We start from the raw sequence: 20263 nt of genomic DNA, 5'->3' as shown, positions 1-20263 counted from the left end.
GGTAAAAGAGACCAACAGAAATGACGGAAGGACAGACTGAGAGAAGAAAAGGAAGGAAGGAAGGAAGAAAAGGAAAGAAAAGACAAAGGAAGGTAAAAAAAGAATAAAGGAAAAAGCCAGAAAGTAAAAAGGAAAGACATTGGAAAGAAGAATCAGAGAGAAGAGAAGAAGGCAAGTGAGGAAAGATAGGAGACAATTGGAAAGGAAAGGAAGTCAGAGGAGAAGAAAGGGTGGAGAAAAGGAAGAGTCCATGAAATACAGAAAACGCAAGTTAGGAAGAGACAGAAACGAAGAGAATTGCCATTAAGTTTAATAGAGAAAAATGTCATTATACTGTATCATGATTAAACCCAATGTAGCGAAATAAAATGGTTGAATAAAGTATGATTACTGTACGTACTGCATCTTTATGTGCTGGAAGTGTGCCTTTAAGGGGTGTGGCCTCAGTGCGTGCCTTAAGGAGCTGGAGTCGGGTTGACTGCTCCTTGCGAGTGTTCTCATTTTGCATTTGTGCGTTCGACTGTTTGTCGTGTTCAAGAAGCACCTTGAAGTGCAGCGCCGATTGTGGCTCTCCTTGCTCACATGCGCGGGTATTACAGTGCCTCAATTGTTCCATTTTTTGTTTGAACTTCAAATTTCACCGAAAAAATTTTTCACTTCAAATTTTGTCTAGCAACACAAATAAAACACTAATAAATCTACTAATCAACTGCGTGTAACTCAAACAACTCGTACGTTGGGGCGCTTGTAAATCGATAAACCACTGTACTTTCTTGCAGTGCCGTGCAAAAGGCGGGGGCAGATGGGGCGATGGCCCGTAGGCAAGCACCTCGGGGGGCATCGAAATGGGTTCTGGTGGGTATCCAAACGCCCCTCCCCCATCAACCAATGACTTTCACTTGGGAAAAACATCATTTGAGGATTGAAAATTTCTATCTGTCCCCCAGCTTTTGGCACCATCATGTAGGGTGTCAATTACTCGATTTCTGCTTCATGGCACAGCTTAGTCCCCATCCCCGCTGTGTTAAACTGGGCTTTGGCACCATCTTGGTGCATGTTAAGACATTTCAGAAAGTACTAAAACAGCGAAACAGCGCATTTGTTGTGAATTACTGAGGATAGGTTCTCCCCCCGAAAATCTATGAATAGGTAAATTGGCAAATAATCAAGGGAACACTATACTACTCATTCTTCTTCATATTTTCCTGGCGGTCTGGATGCCTTGTGGTGCCACGCTCCCACTCACAGGTCAGTCTTGGTACTACAACCAATATTGTCACATGTGCTGTGCTATGCTGGTCATGTCAAGTGCGCTACACATTATATATATTATTTCCTCGTCGTGTGTGGGGGGTCTCGTATTAATTAGTTTTAAAAATCTTTCAGGGATGTTAATCATTCACTTCCCGGCCTCCATGTTAACATGGATATTGGAATTCAAAAGCCGTCAATGGCAGCGAATGAGTTTCTAATGAAATATCAGGATGTGTAAGAAAGAAAGAAAGAAAGAAAGAAAGAAAGAAAAGGTGATAAACAAACGCCATTCCATTGATGACGTTTGAATGAGTCACAAACAGATGAGCTCATGCCTGCACTTAGTTCACTTTGTCTTTGGGTCACGTGGAGTTTGGCTCCTCGATGCGTCATCTCTCATTTTCACACACACATTATATACACTGTATGTATATTACGTGTATTACACACACTTAACAAAGCTTTGCACTACTGCACTATTTGACGAAGTCAATCATTAAAGCACACACAAAGCTCTCACTATTCCCCCCCCCTCTCTCTCTCTCCCTCCCTCTCTCTCTCTCTCTCTCTCACACACACGCACACGCACACGCACACACATGCACACCGACTTTTGAAGCCGAAGTGGCGGGCAGAAGCACATCCACACGCAGTGCCCGCTCCGGATGGATCCGAGCAGGGCTGATGGATATGACGCTGGGCTGGAGCTGAACACACGGAGGGAGTGAGGAGGCGGCAGAAGAAGACGAAGAAGACCCAAATCCCACCAAGCGTCCCCGGTGCGTGTGTTTGTGCGTGTGCGTGTTTTCTTGGTTGCTGACGTGTGCGCACGACTCTGGTGGCAGGGTGAGTAATTCCCCTCCGCTAATAACCATATTGTCTACGTGAGTGTGTGTTTTGGCAGTAAATACCCATGGTGACGCCATTCCTGTCTTGACTTATAGTCGTTCTGGGGGCTGTAAAAATGTGTGTGTTATGATGCAGCGTGGCGCCCATGTTGCGTTAACACGCGCACTAGAAATGCTATTTGCCGTGTGGGCCGATTCACTCACATGGGCGCACGCCGTGTTTAGGCTCTCCAAACTCCGCCTGAGAGTGCGCCTTGGTTTGGAGTGTGCGTGTGTGTCATCTTGGCTTCGCTATATGCGCACGTAGGTGCTGCCATCGGCGGCGTATATGCAATCATGCACTTTTGTTGGACATGTCGTGTGCGTGTTAAACTGTGCCCATTTGAGTGTCTCTTCTACGCCACCCTCGGAAATTTGCTGAGAAATGGCATGAGGGGATGACATCACGGCATATCATGACAGCCCCCTACTACTACACTGTTTGTCCTCATATTAAGACAATTCAGCGCACAAGTAGAATGGACAAGTGACACGATAAAATTCTACTAGTTGAAGATACAGTCGGCTGTGCTTTATTGAAACTGCTAGCAAGGTTTGAATGTAGCCTCACCCACTCCCCACCACGCCCCCTAGCGGCTCTTCCTAAAGTAACGCCCCCAGCTCACTAAACTTGGGTGGGAAAAACGACTCAGTGAGAACTCAGTCGTTTTCCAAGCTCGCGTTTAGGACACCACCGGTATATATCTTTTTTGACCCTAGATTTGCCTCTCGAGAGAGCTGTACAATTCCTTCTTTTTAACGTTTGTTGCTAACTGGAGTTAAATGATTTGGCTAAGAAAATATAACAGTCTCCTTTGCAAAGGCTGCAGTGCATCCCCGCAAGCCTGCGTCTGCGCATTGAGCGTGTGCAAATGATTGAAAGACGACTCGTTCACATCTCCTGTCGCTACACTCTCTAATTGGCTATTTTAGTCACGCTGTGCCAAGTTTGAAAATCCATCCATCCATTTTCCGTATTACTTATCCTCACGAAGTGACTCTGGTGTAGAGGCGGGGTACACCCTGAACAGCTCTTTAGCCAATCACAGGGCACGTATAAACAAACAAGCATTCGCACTCACATTCACACGTAATCATTTAGAGTCTTCAATCAACCGACCACGCATGTTTTTGGAATGGAGGAAACCGGAGTACCCGGAGAAACCCCAGCCAGGCACGGGGAGAACATGCAAACTCCACACAGGCGGGGCCGGGGTTTGAATCCCGTTCCTCAGAACTGTGAGGGAGACGTGCTAACCAGTGGGTCACTGGCCGCCAAGTTTGAAAATATTAATTAAAATTAAATTGGAGCTATTAAATGGGGCAAGAGAGGGGTGGTTGTTTTTCAAAAAAATCATGTTAATAATATTCTACTTCTGTTCAAAAACATGAAATGACAGGAAAATGTTATTAACATCCATCCATCCATCCATTTTCTGAGCCGCTTCTCCTCACAAGGGTCGCGGGAGTGCTGAAGCCTATCCCAGCTATCCTCGGCAGGAGGCGGGGTACACCCTGAACTGGTTGCCATCCAATCGCAGGGCACATACAAAACAAACAACCATTCGCACTCACATTCACACCTACAGGCAATTTAGAGTTGTCAATTAACCTACCAAGCATGTTTTTGGGATGTGGGAGGAAACCGGAGTGCCAGGAGAAAACCCACGCAGGCACAGGGAGAACATGCAAACTCCACACAGGCGGGGGCGGGGATTGAACCCCGGTCCTCAGAACTGTGAGGCAGATGTGCTAACCAGCACTGCCTGCCAAGTTTGAAAATATTAATTTAAATTAAAATAGAGCTAGTAAATGGGGCAAGAGAGGGTGTTATTTTTTTCAGAAAATCATGTTAATAAGGCAGCACGGTGGCCGACTGGTTAGGTATGACTGTGCGTGCCAATGGTGGTTTGTTTGTATGTGCCCTGCGATTGGCTGGCAACCAGTTCAGGGTGTACCCCGCCTCCTGCCCGATGACAGCTGGGATAGGCTCCAGCACGCCCGCGACCCTAGTGAGGAGAAGAGGCTCAGAAAATGGATGGATGGATGTTAATAACATTCTCCTGTCATTTCATGTTTTTTTCATTTTATTTTTTGCTGCAAATGCCCCCTTTAGCACTTCACTCGTACCCTGAAAAAACGTCCTTAATTTGATCATATACTTTGGTTGCACATGATTCAAATGTGGTAAACTGACTTAATTTAATTTTTGGCGGATTTAATTTTTGACACTCTTCTCCTAGAAAATAATGTACGTCAGTTTACCACATTTTAATCATGTGCAACCAATGTATATGTTCCAAATAAGTAAATTCAAGGGACTTGTTTCTCAGTTTACTAATAGGATGCAGATGTCAACTAGTGCCCAGTTAGGCCTCACTAGTAACATGTAGTTGTCCAGCTCGTTTGCCAAAGTTGTCCTATTATTTTGCAGAAATGTCATACAGTAGTGGAAGGCCGTAGTGGAAAAAACATTACTCGTTAGACACAGTCATTCTACTTGTGGGCCCTAGTCTACCTACTCGTGCACTGACTGAAGCGCTGGATGTTAACTAGTAGAATCTTTTAATGTTACTTGTCGTACTACTAGCACAGTTGTCAACTAGAGAACACTTTTGCCTTACTAGCAGTTGTTTGACTTTGCCAAAGTTAAGGTAAGAAATGCTCTTGAATAGTGGAGAAGTGTTCTACAAAGTACTAGTGCGCTGAGTAAAGCGCCGGATGAAGTTTATATATTTTTATAATGTTAGTATATGTTAAGCAGGGGTCACCAACCTTTTTGAAAACTCAGAGGTACTTCTGGGGTACTGGTCGTTGATTTTAACTTCTGAACTAACAAATTGGCTCAAATTTCCTTTAATTAGGGAACAAATAAATATCAATCTACCACTGTATATCCACTGTATAAATCTTAAATATTGTCCCATCAGTGGTGACCTGACTTTAGAACAGGCTCACAAGCTACTCATGTGGTCCTTGGTGGTGACCTGGTGCACGTGGGCTCCATGTTGGTGATCCCCGTGTTAGTACACTGTGAGTGAATGTAATTTCTCATTTTTCCTGAAATATTGATGCATTTAACAGATGTTTGGGACTTAGACTCTCCTGAAAAATGACAAAAATGAAGTTAGCCCACTGTAGTTCTCAGTGGCTTAATTAAGCGCTGTAATATATACTTACTGTAATGCCCTTGCATGTGGGAAAGGAGATCCATAGTCGCCGTTGCGCTTTTCAGTCATTTATGGAACACAGGGAGAACATCAAAACACATCAACACAAACAGAACACACTTATGCAGAAGCTGCTGTCAGCCACTGCTCTTATTCAGACACTCTCACCCAATCTTGCTGACCTCACACACCAGGCCCCACCTCTTAAAGACATTTGCATATACTCAAGACGCTACAATACATAAGGTCTTTTCTGTACAGTTTAGGATTGCAATTATTTTTTTAATTTAGTGTCGACAAGCGTGCAGGAGGGGTAAAACTATATGAAAAATGTTTTATATGGTCTCTATATTGCGGATTTTCACGTATACTGTACAACCTTCCATGAGTTCTCTTCCAGCCTCTCACTTTTTTTTATCCATCATGGCCTCTTTCTCTGTGTCCCCGGAGAGGCTATGAGGTGATGTCAGCCTGGAGATTGTGACACAAGACAGAGATTGAAACCCTTTCGTCCCCCCTCGTGTGGCTCCAATCTATCCAATTCAACTGGCTCATTTCTTTCTGGGCCACAGAGAGCTGGGGCCTTGTCTCGGAAGGCCCAAGAGTGCATTTGTTAACACACGTCTAACAGGGAAAGTGGCTTTCCGTTCAATCTCAATCCAGACTATTCCATCTTTATCGCTACAAATGCTGGCTGTTTGGTTGGCTGGTTTGAGCACAAAGAAAGGAAATGAGGCGATGTGTTGTTGTTTTTAGAGCTAAAAAGAACAAGATTGCTGGCCCTCTTTTCATTGGCGCCAGTGATGTCCCCAATTGATGACCACTCGTTCCTGACACCTGTGCCCTTCATCTGAAGTGCGATTGTTCACGACGGCAGGCCGTCACTCGGCCGCCCGCCTGCCGTCGTCCCGCCGTTTCTTCCGCTCTCAAGTCACGTGGCTCGTCTATCTCCTCTTCACATGAGACGAACTCGCGCGAAGGGCGCCATTTGTGCAAATTAGAATTTTGGACGTTTGATCGCTTTGGATGGAGTCCTGTCATTGGCTCGCTCTGCGTCCCACAAAGGGGGTATTCTCTCTACCCATGACTTTGGCATTAGTAACTCTGTGTGTACTTTGTTAGCTTCGCTCTTGTCATCTCTCTGAGAATTTGACTTCACTAGCAGGCTCACTGCTTTGTTCTAATGCACACGAAGTCGTAGTTGCATTGCACACTTGCTGTCCAGATACACAGTATGATAGAACTTTATGTCCCACAGCTTCATACAAGTGCAAACTCTCCACTTTTTGCCTCATCAAAATTGGTCCACGTAATCGCAGGCTACAACATTAGGTACACCTGTACAATGAACAACAGGCGTGGGCAAACCTCTTTCAAAAAGTAAAAGTAAAATATGTAGCAAAGCACATTTTAATAATAATAGTTAGTGCACATTTTAAAATCACGTTATCACAGTATTCATAATTATTTAATGATAATATTTAACTAATTATATAACAGAAAAAAACTTCACCAAAGCAAACTCTCTCCGGCAAAAACTCTTACACACACCAGAAAAACTCTCACACATACCGTAAAATCTCTCAGGACATGAAAAAAAACTCTCACACTCACCCAAAAAGCTCTTCACACATCAAAACACTTAATTTATTCACTGAAATCCTCACACAGAGAAAGATGATATCTTTTTTTGCTGTGTGAGACCTCATTTTGTTTTGGTCTCTGTGAGATACCAAAAATGTAAAAGCCATTCTCAATGTCCCTCCCTTGGTCTGTTGCCATTTGTCCTTCGGAATCGGGAGCCACTTAATCTGGGAGAAGCTAGCTGAACTGTAACACTGGTGTGTGTGTGTGTGAGTTCTTTGTGTGTGTGTGTGTGTGTGTGTTGGTGTGTGTAAGAGGTTTTGTGGTGAGCATGACAGTTTTTTTGGGGGGGGGGGGCAATCGTGAGAGGTTTTTGGGTGTGTGTTTAAGAAGAAAATTTGATTTTGGGCCTATGGACACCTCATAGAAAATAATTAGAGTTTGCACTCAGGATAAATATTTCAACGTGAGAAACAGACAGACGAATGGGATTCTTACAAACAACAGCGCAGCATGGATGTACAGAAGGGAAGATTAAAGGCGTATTCTGTTTGAATGTTTGTGTAGCTTAGTAACATCAGCAGCAGATTTATTTCCCGATGACTTGTGTAAGAACAAAAGAACTATTCTGTCTCCAGCCTAGCATGGATATCGCGACAATGTCAAACAGTAAACAGCACACACTGAGGGTAAATATGTATGCAAGACTGTCGCAATAATTTAGTAGGATTTTAGGTTAAATGTTATGCATGGTTATTAGTTGTGAGCAGAAACTGAAAAAAAAAAAGAATTCGATGAACCACAACTCCCTACTCATCGCCCTTCATATGAAAGCCACAATTATTTTTATTGGAAAAAGATTCCATCCCCGCATGTTTGTCGAGTGTGTTGCTGCTATTTTTGCAGTGTGTCGCTGCAGGTTATGTGCATGCACATGGACCACACGCAGGCTCATGTTGCTGTAAAATGATATACTAAATTCGCACGAGAGCACATCACACTGTTTTTAGATTTGACTCTTGACAATATTTTTTTAAAATATAGTTTGTCATACAAACATTATTATAATTTTTTTATTAAAATGTTGAAATAATTAATTGATCATATGAATTATATGGCCCATCAGCTTGTGCTCTAAAATAGTGTTGCCCAACCTTTATTGAGCTAAGGCACATATTTTACATTCAAAATATCTCACTGCACACCACCACACAAAAATGTCACAAAAAGTACATATTCTGAAAAAAAGGATGATCTCATCTTAATTTACGAACAAATGTACTTACACAGTGTGCATTCTCGACCTGCTTAGTTGAACACAAGACTGCTACTCTGTTGTATGAATGGCAAATGTGCATTGGTGCGTGTGGGAGTTTCAGTAGACAATATTCATATTTGAACAAAAAGGTACATGTTTACTGTACCTTTTAATCATAATTATCAGAATAATTATTATTGTAATAATTCTAGTAATAATAATAATATGAATAATAATTGCCTGCGTGGGTTTTCTCCAGGTACTCTGGTTTCCTCCCACATCCCATGCACGGTAGGTTAATTGCCTGTATGGTGCGGATGTGATTGCGAATGGTTTTTTGTTTATATGTGTGTGATGCAACAAACTCAATCAAAGCAAAGGAGTAAGAGCTGACATGAAGCACATGCTGCCCAATCGCACATCCAGTTGCTTGCAAATGTAAACAGACAGCATGCTCTCAACAATTTGCGTGTGTTTTTAGGTTTTTTTTAAAAACAATTTTTTTAAGTGCTTTACCATGAATTGGTCATGTGTTGGCTTCACGCTAACCTTTAACACGATTGGTTGAGGAGGATGTGTGACGAGTTCATCTTTAGCAGTAACAAGGCGAGACAGGAGGATGGCCAGAGGCCGTGTGCATCCAAGTGTGCCTGTTTTACACCCCTCCACTACCCACCCCCTCCAATCCGAACAACTTCCCTTACGTGACCCACTCATAAAATGTGCTGTACGCACACACACACACACACACATCCACGAGTCTCCTCTCTGTGCCCTCCAGATGAGTTCGTGCAGTAGCCGCGCGTTGACCATCCTGTCCACAGTGTTCGGGGCCTGCGGGTTGCTGCTGGTGGGGGTGGCCGTGTCCACCGACTACTGGCTCATCATGGTGGAGGGCGTTATCCTGCAGCACAACCAGAGCATGGAGGTCAAGATGGCTCTGCATTCAGGCCTCTGGAGGGTCTGCTTCGTTGCCGGTGGGGATGTGACAGTGACAAACTGGACAAAATGTGACATTAAGCATTGTAATATACAGGATAGAAAAAGTCAACACACCCCTGTTCAGATGTTTAACCTGAGTTTTAATGTGACAGACACATTCAAGGATTCAAGAACACATTTATTGACACATGATATGGCATTCAATTTGATACCCAAGGTCCCAGATAAAACCCAGTAAAGCTCAAGATTTTTGAATTATAAATAGAGTAATACAATAAAGTAAGATTTTAAAAAGATGAGAAAAAAATACAATTGTGACTATGTGCAAAGGTGACATTTCAGCAAGGCTGAGGATTTTCGTTATTCACAGTAGGGCTGAGTCCTTAGATGTGGGGATTACGGTTAATGAAACTTTAATTAAATTCAATGGAATTGTTTATTTCCAACTCACTGTCCACAGTAAAGTTACTAAAGAAATAGAATCTATTGCGTATACAGTGTAAAATACCATCTGACAAATTACAGAACAACTTGGGACAAATTCCTGTAACTCAGGATTATAATCGTCAATTATTTTGAATAGAATAAAAGCACAAAGGTTTGTGTAATGTTCAATAATACATTATCAAAATTACAATGTTTAATTTCTAAGCATGTGAAGATAAAAATGTTGTATTTTGTCAAGAAATCTGTTGTATACATCGTCATTTCAAAGCAGCAGCAATATTATGAATTTAAATTATAGTAAATTAGTGTATAAATTAGGAAGTTGCTATCATAATATTTCAACTTTAGTCATATAGCATTACAACGATGTAGCAATTTCTTTTGCTTCAAAATTCCCCTGTACAAGGACATAACCCCGTCTCTTATTACGCGGAGTTACCACGCGTTTCGCTTCCTTATTGAAGCAGTTTTGCAGATGTTTGCTTCCTCTTTCTTTATGTACCGCACTGTAGATTCATTCACACCATAATGGCGTGCCACAGATGCATAACTTCTGCCCTCTTTGATGATCTCTAAAAGTTTCACTTTTTTCGCTGATGGTCATCATCTTCTTCTTCAGAAAACAGCGCTTAGGCGGCATTGTAAGTGCTTAACTAATCCCAAAAAGTTATTACTTAAACAAAAAGTTAAGATACAGTACGCGAGACACAACAATGCTGGGTGAGGCTGCGATGATGCGCAGTCAATCAGCTCACGGGATAAATCCACTCGTGCTCTCATTGGTCGATGTCGCGCCGGGAAACCAATCACGCGCCTTGTATGAGTGCCCGTACAGTACAGGCATGTACAAAGCCTCTGAGTCAACTCATCTCTTTGTTTGGCATGCAGGGAAAGCTTCTCTCGCGCGCCTCAACATGAAACAACGCGTCTTTCCGCAATATGGCTGCCGATATGGCTGTATTTTTTAAAAATTTTATTTTTTTATGAATATTTCGGAAAAACCCGCGAAGCACTGAAGCCGCAAAACGTGAAGCGCCACGTGGCGAGGGAACACTGTATTGTCTTTTTTTCCTGACGCTCAGAGCACCCTAATTATTTAACCCTAAATATATTGTACTTACCGTATTTCAGTGCGTTGTTCTTTGTGTGTCTGACTCTAGAAGCGTAGCTCAGCATGTTCTCTTCTTTTCATTATCTCACCACAACAGTACATGATTATGAATATTGATGCCTACTTTTAGGGGCTGAAAACGGGAGATGTGTTGCATCGGAGTACTTCACCGAACCTGACATAGAGATCACCACTGAAAACACTGCGAACATCCTCAGTGAGTACAAAGGTCAAATATGGTTCTAAAGATTTTAAGTCGTAAGGACCCCTGCTGGTGAATTGCAGACATTGCTGTACGGAGATAATACAGTACTGTTTTAATGGAAATCCAATTCAGCATTTATTCAACATCCTTGATGTCCAGCCTTAACATCCATGTACAAGTATGGTCATTTTCCTCACGAGTAAGACAATTCAGTGCACTAGTAGAACGACTGGGTCTCACTAGTAGGGGTTTTGCCACTGCTAGTGTCACTTTTGACCGGCTACAACTACCTCTACAACTATGACTACGACGACAACTAATACTAATACTTACCACCACTTATACCTCTAACACTACCACTGTTTCTACTCTTATTACTTCTACTATTACAACTTCTACTAGTACTACTACTACTACTTCTACCACCACTTATACCTCTAACACTGCCACTACTTCTACTTTTATTACTTCTATTATTACAACTTCTACTACTGCTATTATAATTATCATTACGAAGACTACTACTACTACTACTACTGCCACTATTACCTCTAACTCTACGACTACTTCTACTGCTATTATTACACTACTACTACTTACAAAACTATTACGAGCACTGCTTCTACTTCGACTATTACTACTTTTATTACTACTACTATTACTATTACCACAAATACTACTACTACTGGTTAGAGTGTCTGCCTCACAGTTCTGAGAACTGGGGTTCAATCCCCGCCCCCGCCTGTGTGTAGTTTGCATGTTCTCCCCATGCCTGCGTGGGGTTTCTCCGGGCACTCCGGTTTCCTCCCACATCCCAAAAACATGCATGGTAGGTAAATTGACAACTCTAAATTGCCCGTAGGTGTGAATGTGAGTGCGAATGGTTGTCTGTTTGTATGTGCCCTGCAATTGAACCCCAGTTCCGGGTGTACCCCGCCTCCTGCCCAATGATAGCAGGTATAGGCTCCAGCACCCCCGCGACCCTAGTGAGGAGAAGCGGCTCAGAAAATGGATGGATGGATGGATGGAATTAATGAAAACATTGGTTTCATAGATAGGTAGATACAACCCCAATTCCAATGAAGTTGGGACATTGTTTTGAACATATATAAAAACAGAATACAATAATTTGCAAATCATGTTCAACCTATATTTAATTGAATACACAACAAAGACTGAATGTTCAAACTGATCAACTTTATTGTTTTCAGCAAATAATCATTAACTTAAAATTTTATGGTTGCAACATGTTCCAAAAAAGCTGGGACAGGGTCATGTTTACCGCTGTGTTACATCACTTTTACTTTTAACAACATTCAATAAACGTTTGGGAACTGAGGACACTAATTGTTGAAAAGCTATTCAATTAAATATAGGTTGAACATGATTTGCAAATCATTGTAGTCTGTTTTTATATATGTTTAACACAACGTCCCAACTTCATTGGAATTGGGGTTGTATATAGATAGATAGATCGATAGATCGATCGATACATAACATCCATGCTGTCCTCCCCCCACAGAGATGGTGCGGACAGCGACACCGTTCCCGATGGTGTCGCTGCTCTTCGTCTTCACCGCCTTCGTCATCAGCAACATCGGACACATCCAGCCTCAACGCACCATCCTCGCCTTTGTCTCCGGAATCTTCTTCATCCTCTCAGGTGCCACTAATTCACATCTCTCTTTTCCCCTACAGTGTGAAAAGATGTGTTTGATCAATTATAGCAGGGTCACAATTGCTGAGTTGGTTTGACTTGGCACCATTAATATCAAATAAAATTTTCTGGTCTGGTCGATCGGGAAGGAAACAGTTGCCTAAGCACGCACAATGCGCCGTAGTCGAGTCGGGTGGTTTTCTTTTCACTGGTTTTGACGCGATTCAAAATTATAATCGCCGTTGCACGGCATCTTCACGTCCCACTTTACATTCAATGAAAATGCACAGCAGCTTTCCCCTATGGTGAAAATACATTAATACGGGTTTGCGAGCCGTGCCGCAGCGTCGCTTCGGCTCAAGCCATATAAATAGTACGTAAAGCATCAAATGTTGTTTAACATCAATGCTAAACTATACCCATAATGTATAATGTGCCTGTCGATGAAAAAGCAAAGCTTGTGACCGGAATGTATGCAAGGTAGATCCCTCGCTTGGTACGTTCAAAAATGAATGGAGCCGGCCACTTCCTTGCTAATATGCACACTTTCCCTTTAATTCTCGCCAGCATCCTCTCTCTTTAGCAACCTGCTTCTTCCCTAACTCTTAATCTATCATTTTATGGTTTAAGAAATGTGATCAAGTACAAGATATTGTATACACAGCATCAAACGCCTATACAGGCTCGCTGTTCAGGGCGTCCGTATATACAATCGCTATTTGGGATGGACATCACGTTGCATCTGTGTAGCCTACCCTTGCCGCAATGCAGGAGCCAATCATGTTGAAGCGGGGCGGGTCTTGCCGAGAAAGGCCGTGGGATTTCCAAGAATGTCTGTGAAATGGGCCCCTCCCTTTCCGGGTTTCCGCAATTGTAATTTGTTTCGTCTTTTTGTAAAAGTGTTTCATGTTTTGTTTTTGTGTTTTCTAAAGTATTTCACAATTTGTTATATTGTTTTGCACTTCCAGGCCAACGTAAATACTATTATACTATAATAATATAAATGTGATTTTTTTTTTTTTTTTTACTTGAAAAACACACTTTTAAAACAATACACACACATTTAAACAAAGAACATATTGAGAGAGAGAGAGAGAGAGAGAGAGAGAGAGAGAGAGAGAGTGCAAGAGAAATGGATAAAAAAAGGCGAAAATATCAAAATTAATAAGATACAGTTAAAAAAAAAATCATGTGTTTGCATCCCAGAGCGACTACCTGTCCTATCAATTGCCTTAACTGGTTTAAAAAACAAAAAAAACAAACATCCATCCATCCATTTTCTGAGCCGCTTCTCCTCACTAGGGTCGCGAGCGGTGCTGGAGCCTATCCCAGCTGTCATCGGGCAGGAGGCGGGGTACACCCTGAGCTGGTTGCCAGCCAATCGCAGGGCACATAGGAACAAACAACCATTTGCACTCACAGTCATGCCTACGGGTAATTTAGAGTCTCCAATTCATGCATGTTTTTGGGATGTGGGAGGAAACCGGAGTGCCCGGAGAAAACCCACGCAGGCACGGGAAGAACATGCAAACTCCTCACAGGCGGGTCCGGGGATTGAACCCGGGTCCTCAGAGCTGTGAGGCTGACCCTCTAACCAGTGGTCCACCGTGCTGCAACAAACAAACAAAAAACAGATATTGTGCAATAATGGAAACCCATGAAATAGTGGGACCGCAAAGCTTGAAGCCGCAATATAGCAGGGTTTTATTGAATATAATAACATACATACATACAATGTTATTTTCTTTCTAAAGCACATTTACACCAGTTTTCAAATGTGTTCAAAATAAAACATTGTTATTGTTATGTGTCTTCGAGGTCATTCAAGGTCCTTCTTTAGAAAAAAAGTCAAAGATACATTTGAGCAAAGTAAAACAATGTGCCAATAAAAATATAACTGTATAATACATAACATAATTTTACAACATAAATGTATTACTCCCATTTTATATTGAATGGTTTTCCAAATGCAATATATTTGATTTTTTTTATATTAAAAACTACCAAAACCAAAATTAAAATGTGTTCTATCTGATACATTTGACAAATATTGCTGCTGCACACGAGCAAACAAACCCACAGAGTGATGAAGACATAACTGCACCTCCCTGCCAATACAGTCACGAAATCCACTTGAGTCATGTGATTTCCTCTGCATTATTGTAGCTCAACCACTTGAACGGCAGGTGGCTGTCACGGTCCCACTCGCTTCCTGTTCTCAGGGCTCTGAATGGAGGCACATTCACTCTTGTGTTCCACTCGCTGTGTTGCAGCACTGCAGCGCTCACAGGAGCATCTAACAGCATCTCAAGCTATGCTGATCAAAGCGGGGAGTGGGGGGGGCTGAATAATAATTATGTAATAGCTGTTATGTAATGTGTCATTAGAATTAAAGGGTATTTTGCTTTATTTATATACATAATAAGCTAATGACGAGGATCAATTGAGTTGATTTCCGGCTTCTCTTATGCAGAGATGTGCTGCTTATTACAATGCAGTGCTTAGCAAATGTGTTAGACCAGCATCCAATGTAAGCTTTATGGCCTGATTGAACAGCATTGGCAAATTCTGTAATGGTTATTATATCAGCATGAAGAGTTTTTAACCCAAGGGATTTTTGTAAGGCTAAAATGTCATTATTATTGTGCTTGTGTATTTATTAAGTTGTTAGTTATTAGGGTTATTTAAGTGGAATTACTGAACGGAATAATTAGTTTTACTGGTTGAATGTTATGTTTAATTAATTTCTAAAAAAAAAAAAGAGAAAAACATTGAGCAGTCAGACATGTACATTAAAGTTGTACAGAGGTTCAAATTAAGTTAACTTGTTAAGGTTATACTGTATTTTAGGTTTGTCCTAATTTCTTTTCTTCCTGATGAATATCCCTAGCTTTCTATGAATAGTGTATATCTCTGTATACCATGTGGCATAACTGAAAAAAAATAAATAAATCCTGCAAAAGCATGAGAGTGTGTTGAGTGGTCAGATCAACATGTTCCTCCTCTGCAGTGTTGACAGCAGCATGAGTTCCTCATTTTGCATCTAGAAAAAAACGTTTTCCAAGCAAACATACATGTAAAGGCCATAGCGGATCTGCAGTGCCTTTAAATATTGCATTGCGGGCTGAAATTATTCATACGCAAAGCATGCATCTTTCTTTGAATATTGTTGGTACAGCGTCAGCCATATGTCACCTGTCATGCATTCGCAAGCATGTGAATGTTCCTGGAAGGGGACTTTTAATGTTGTATGGGACCTCCGTCGTCCCCCCGCCCCGGGTGCAACATTTCCTGATTATTTCGACTTCATCAATTTATCCATAGGGACATCCTATTCCACTCGTGTGAATGTTTCAAATGCTCCGTAATCATTTCTAGGCTCTTCCTCCTCGCTGTGTCAACTGTGGTTGTATTTCCCATTCGTGTGCGCAGGCCTGAGCTTGGTGGTGGGCCTGGTGCTCTACATCTCCAGCATCAACGACGAGGTGATGAACAGGCCCAGAGAACCCGAGCAGTTCTTCAACTACCACTACGGATGGTCTTTCGCCTTCGCAGCCTCCTCTTTCCTGCTCAAAGAGGTCAGTCTGGAGATATTTGCATGCGACATATTCGTCATTGCTATAGTTCAGCCTCAGTGTAAGGCCGTGTATTTGGTACGTGGCTTTCAGTGGGGCATTACCCAACTTAATCCGCCTCCTAATACAGCTGCTAACACAAGTCAGTTCGCAATCAATATTTACTGTCTCTACTAAAACGACAAAAACAATACACCATATTCAGTAAGACTACAACTAACAATTATTTTCATAATCAATTAATCTGTCCATTTTTTTAAATGTATTCATTAATCGATGAACCGGATTAAAAAAAAACTAATTAATTTAATTTAATTTTAATTTTAATTTAATTTTCATCCCTTTATTCGAAAAGGACATTATTTCAAATTGACAATGCAGAAAATGCACAAATATAAACTGATTATGTTTCAGTTGCTGGTTTTGTCTGCAACATCTCTTAAAATACTGTAAGCGCAAATGTTGATTGTTGTTTTCCAAAGTAATATGCCTGATTTTGATTAAATCGAAAGGTAATCAGCCTGCCCTCATGGAGGACTACAGAAATCTGAGAATATTAACTTGTGAAGAGGCTGAAATTCAGAGGATTTAGACAATTTTCAGTAAAACAAGGACTCGAAACGACTAATCGATTATCAAAATAGTTGTACATTGATTTGATAATCGGTGATTTGTCGATTCACCGATTAATTGTTACGTCTACTCACCAGATACGCTGATTAGAAAATGTATGAATGTGTGAAGATCGCTACAGAAGTGTTTTCGCAAATTGAAGTTGGCTGTAATAAGTTTTGCTCTGATCAGCCAATCAGATAATGGGAAAATGCTAATGTCAGAGGGCCGGCGATCTGGCCCTCTGAGGACAAATTTGAAATTGATTCAATTGGCATGGCAACAGATGGAGACTGAAATCTGATTGGACAAACAAAGCTACCATTCACATATACTGGAAGCGGTCTATGAGGTTCGTTCATCTGTGTGTCAGTGCTTGGTGCAGTTTCATGCGCCTCCTTTGCTCTTCCGTCCTCCGGCTTCCCTCCTTTCATCTGCATTAGTGTTTGGTGCAGTGTACAGTTCAGTGTCCTCTTTCTCCTCTCCCCTCCCCTCACCCCTGTGTTCAGTTCCCCTCCTTTTCAATCACATTCACAGCATCCGCTACACTCTCCTCTGTCATAAAGTCATAAAACATGCACAAAGCATTTGAATGCTTTTAAGCAATCTCATTTCCAAAGCTGTTTTGTTACAGTTTGCAAGTGCAAGCCACAACGTTAGCCACACCAACTCGTCCTATGAGATCCAATGTAGGGACTGTTTCAAAAATGCAAATTCATGTAATAATCCTTACTAAGAGTTACAAACTTGCTTTTGGAATTAATCAAACTTGCAAGTCATGGTCGTATTTAATTTGAAATACTGTTTCTGTAACGATACTTGAGAATGAAACATGTGCCAACACATATAACCTTTTTAGTGACCACTTAACCCTTCAGCACCATTTTTGTCAAGGTACTGAAGGGTTAAATGATTGCCTCAGCTGTAATGTATCAACTTCGCCACTAAGCGGCGCACCAACACTCAGAGATTCGCAAAGCCTGGGGGTGCATGAGTGCCCTCCAGGGGGTGCACGAGATTAAAAGCGTAGTAGTGAATGAAATATTACACATTTACTACTGCCACCACTACTATACTACTACTACAATAGATAGATAGATAGATAGATAGATAGATAGATAGATAGATAGATACTGGTAGTGTGTGTGTATTGATCTCTGCTTTTGGCTTTTTTTTTTTTTTTTTTAGGGCGCAGGGGTGCTGTCGGTGTATCTGTTCATGAAGCGCTACGCAGAGGAGGAGATGTACCGTCCCCACCCGGCTCTCTACCGCCCCCGCTTGTCCGACAGCAGCGACTACAGCGGCCAGTTCCTCCACCCGGAATCCTCCTGGCCTCCGCCCAAGCGAGGGCGCAGCACGTCCGAAGCTTCCAGCGACATCTCCATCCAGCTCAACCAGCCGCCGCCTCCCCCGCCCAAAAGCGGCGCCCAGAAGGGGGGCCATGTTAACCCACCGTCCGGGTGCTCTTCCGGAGGGAGCTACCCCAATCCCCCGTCCTCTTCTGCTGGGTACCCCACACACAGCCTGCCCAGGTCACACTCGCCGCATCCCCAAGGCCAGCCGATGTCTATGGCTGTGCCACCTCCTCCTGTGCCGCCCCCTCACTACCACACGCACATGCACATGAGCGCCTCCCCCTGTTAGGAAAAGACTTTGCCTCCTTTTCGACATGTACATTTAGAGGGCAAACGTCCAACCTGGATTAAAAGAAGTCCGGCATACAGTGCATGTCAGGATATAAGATGAATCAAGTTGTGCGGAAAGCATTCGAATTATCACGTTATTAGTGGGGAAAAGCATTTCCTGGAAGCGGCGATGACAAGCAAGCGATCACCTGACTGAGGACGCAGAAACTTTTATACGTAGCGATTTCACAACAAAAAAGTGGACGACGTGTGTACCTTTCTACAAAATTGGAATGTGATTTAATATACTCAAAATTTCGTACATTATCAGTCACACTTTCAAAGCGGTGTGTTATATACTAGGATTATTTTGACAGTTAGTCAACAATATGGTACAGTAGTTGGTGAATATTGTATGTGAATGTTGTCACCGTTTTTAAAAGAAATGCAAGTGGACGACGGTCCTAAATATCATGAACATTATGTTTTGTATATTTGTCTAAGTTATTGTACGTAAAGGTTGAACACTGGAATACATGTACTATAGATAATATTGAGCTTTTACACATGGAAAAAATGTAAGGGGTGCTGAAGATTTTGCCTAGAGACTTTGCAATAGGCTGGTGGTGACATCATCAACATTCTTTCAGTGCAGTACAACATCATAGACTAAATCCCTTCTCTCCCCCAGACAGATTTATATCCCAGTCGTGGTTTATTATATATATAGTTTATACTTATTTGAAGGTCCACGCACTAAATGCTGAAACTGACCCTCTACTGGCACTGGCCCTGGACCTGTTTCGTAGACCTACAGGTACTTCCTTTTTGCGTGCTCACTGCAGCAAACCGATATTGCAAAAAATATTTAAAGACTTATTTCATGAATTAGATCAATTTAAATAACTTTTCAATGTGTAACATATTATCATTCAAACTAAAGCATACTTGCAAAATGGGGATTGGACAACATTGTCAGCAAAACCTAGTAGAAAATTGTACAAATATGTTTTCCTCTGCGTATATTCTAATAACAAACCCCAACATGGCATTTTCAATGTTGGTCATGTTGGTCATTTCTATTTTTATAATTCTGGGTGTCCTTGGTTTACGAGGTTACGAACAGCGTTCAATGAACGACTGTGGTTTGTTGGGGTGCAAATTCCACATCCAGTTTGTTTGCTAGCAAATCACTCGTATTTGTGAATTGTGCAAGAAAATACTGGTTGAAAAAAGCGGAGAAATCTATGAAGCATAGCAAAACAAAAACAACCCAAACAGTTTTCCTTTCAGTTTTCACTAACTCAACATTTTTTGTGTCTCTGATTAACCTCATTTAGGAACCTGGTAAATGAAATGTTTTTAACAACAACAACAGAAAAACACACCTAACACCCCCCCCCCCCCCCCCCCCGGACACACAAATATTTATAGTAATTAATACTTTACTACTGCGTTTGTGTAGGGTAGCGATCTGACTGATGTACAAATTTGGCGGCGTATAAATGGAACACTCGTAAACCGAAGGACCCCCTGTATAATATTTTGTATTGTTTTTGTTTTCAACAAAAAAAATGAAAAAAATTACTACTTGCGTAGCATTTATTGTTATTACTCCATCTAACAGAGAAGGTAGGACCACTCCGTGGTCTTCAAGAGTCATCTGCACAAATGGAAGCACAGGGTAGACACGTTGTTATTATAATTATGTGACCTATGAAGTATGTAAAGATGTAGCAAAAAAGAAAAGGCCTTTTGTGAAGAAAAGCGCACCGAGTTTTTTTGTTTTTATAAACACACAAAAACTACAGTGTAGTTTCAATATTTGTAGGTCAAATGTTATGTTATTTAATGTGAAAGTTAAAACCTAATGGCTATTTTATTCAAATTAAAATCGAAACAGTTTTTTTTTTTGCATTTACACTGCAGGCACACC

The 20263-nt window shown here is 41.6% G+C and overlaps 1 protein-coding gene across 3 annotated transcripts in view; it reads left to right on the top strand.

Moving 5' to 3' along the window:
• Positions 1 to 19740, top strand: part of cacng7b (calcium channel, voltage-dependent, gamma subunit 7b) — a 31019-nt gene extending 11279 nt beyond the window's left edge. Inside the window, exons 1-6 of one of the 3 annotated variants that reach the window (XM_061674502.1) lie at positions 1861 to 2033; positions 8935 to 9130; positions 10784 to 10870; positions 12381 to 12521; positions 15948 to 16093; positions 17891 to 19740. In XM_061674502.1, the coding sequence (XP_061530486.1) occupies positions 8935 to 9130; positions 10784 to 10870; positions 12381 to 12521; positions 15948 to 16093; positions 17891 to 18346 (1026 nt within the window). In that variant the 5' untranslated portion in view covers positions 1861 to 2033 and the 3' untranslated portion in view covers positions 18347 to 19740. Of the gene's footprint in view, positions 1 to 1860; positions 2101 to 8934; positions 9131 to 10783; positions 10871 to 12380; positions 12522 to 15947; positions 16094 to 17890 lie in introns of those variants that run through there. The other 2 variants (XM_061674501.1, XM_061674500.1) reach the window with 2 other exon arrangements.
• The last annotated feature ends 523 nt before the right edge of the window (positions 19741 to 20263 follow it).

Source organism: Phycodurus eques, chromosome 4, assembly GCF_024500275.1.
Source record: "Phycodurus eques isolate BA_2022a chromosome 4, UOR_Pequ_1.1, whole genome shotgun sequence".
Classification (NCBI taxonomy): domain Eukaryota; kingdom Metazoa; phylum Chordata; class Actinopteri; order Syngnathiformes; family Syngnathidae; genus Phycodurus; species Phycodurus eques.
This window is presented reverse-complemented; position numbering and strand designations above follow the sequence as displayed.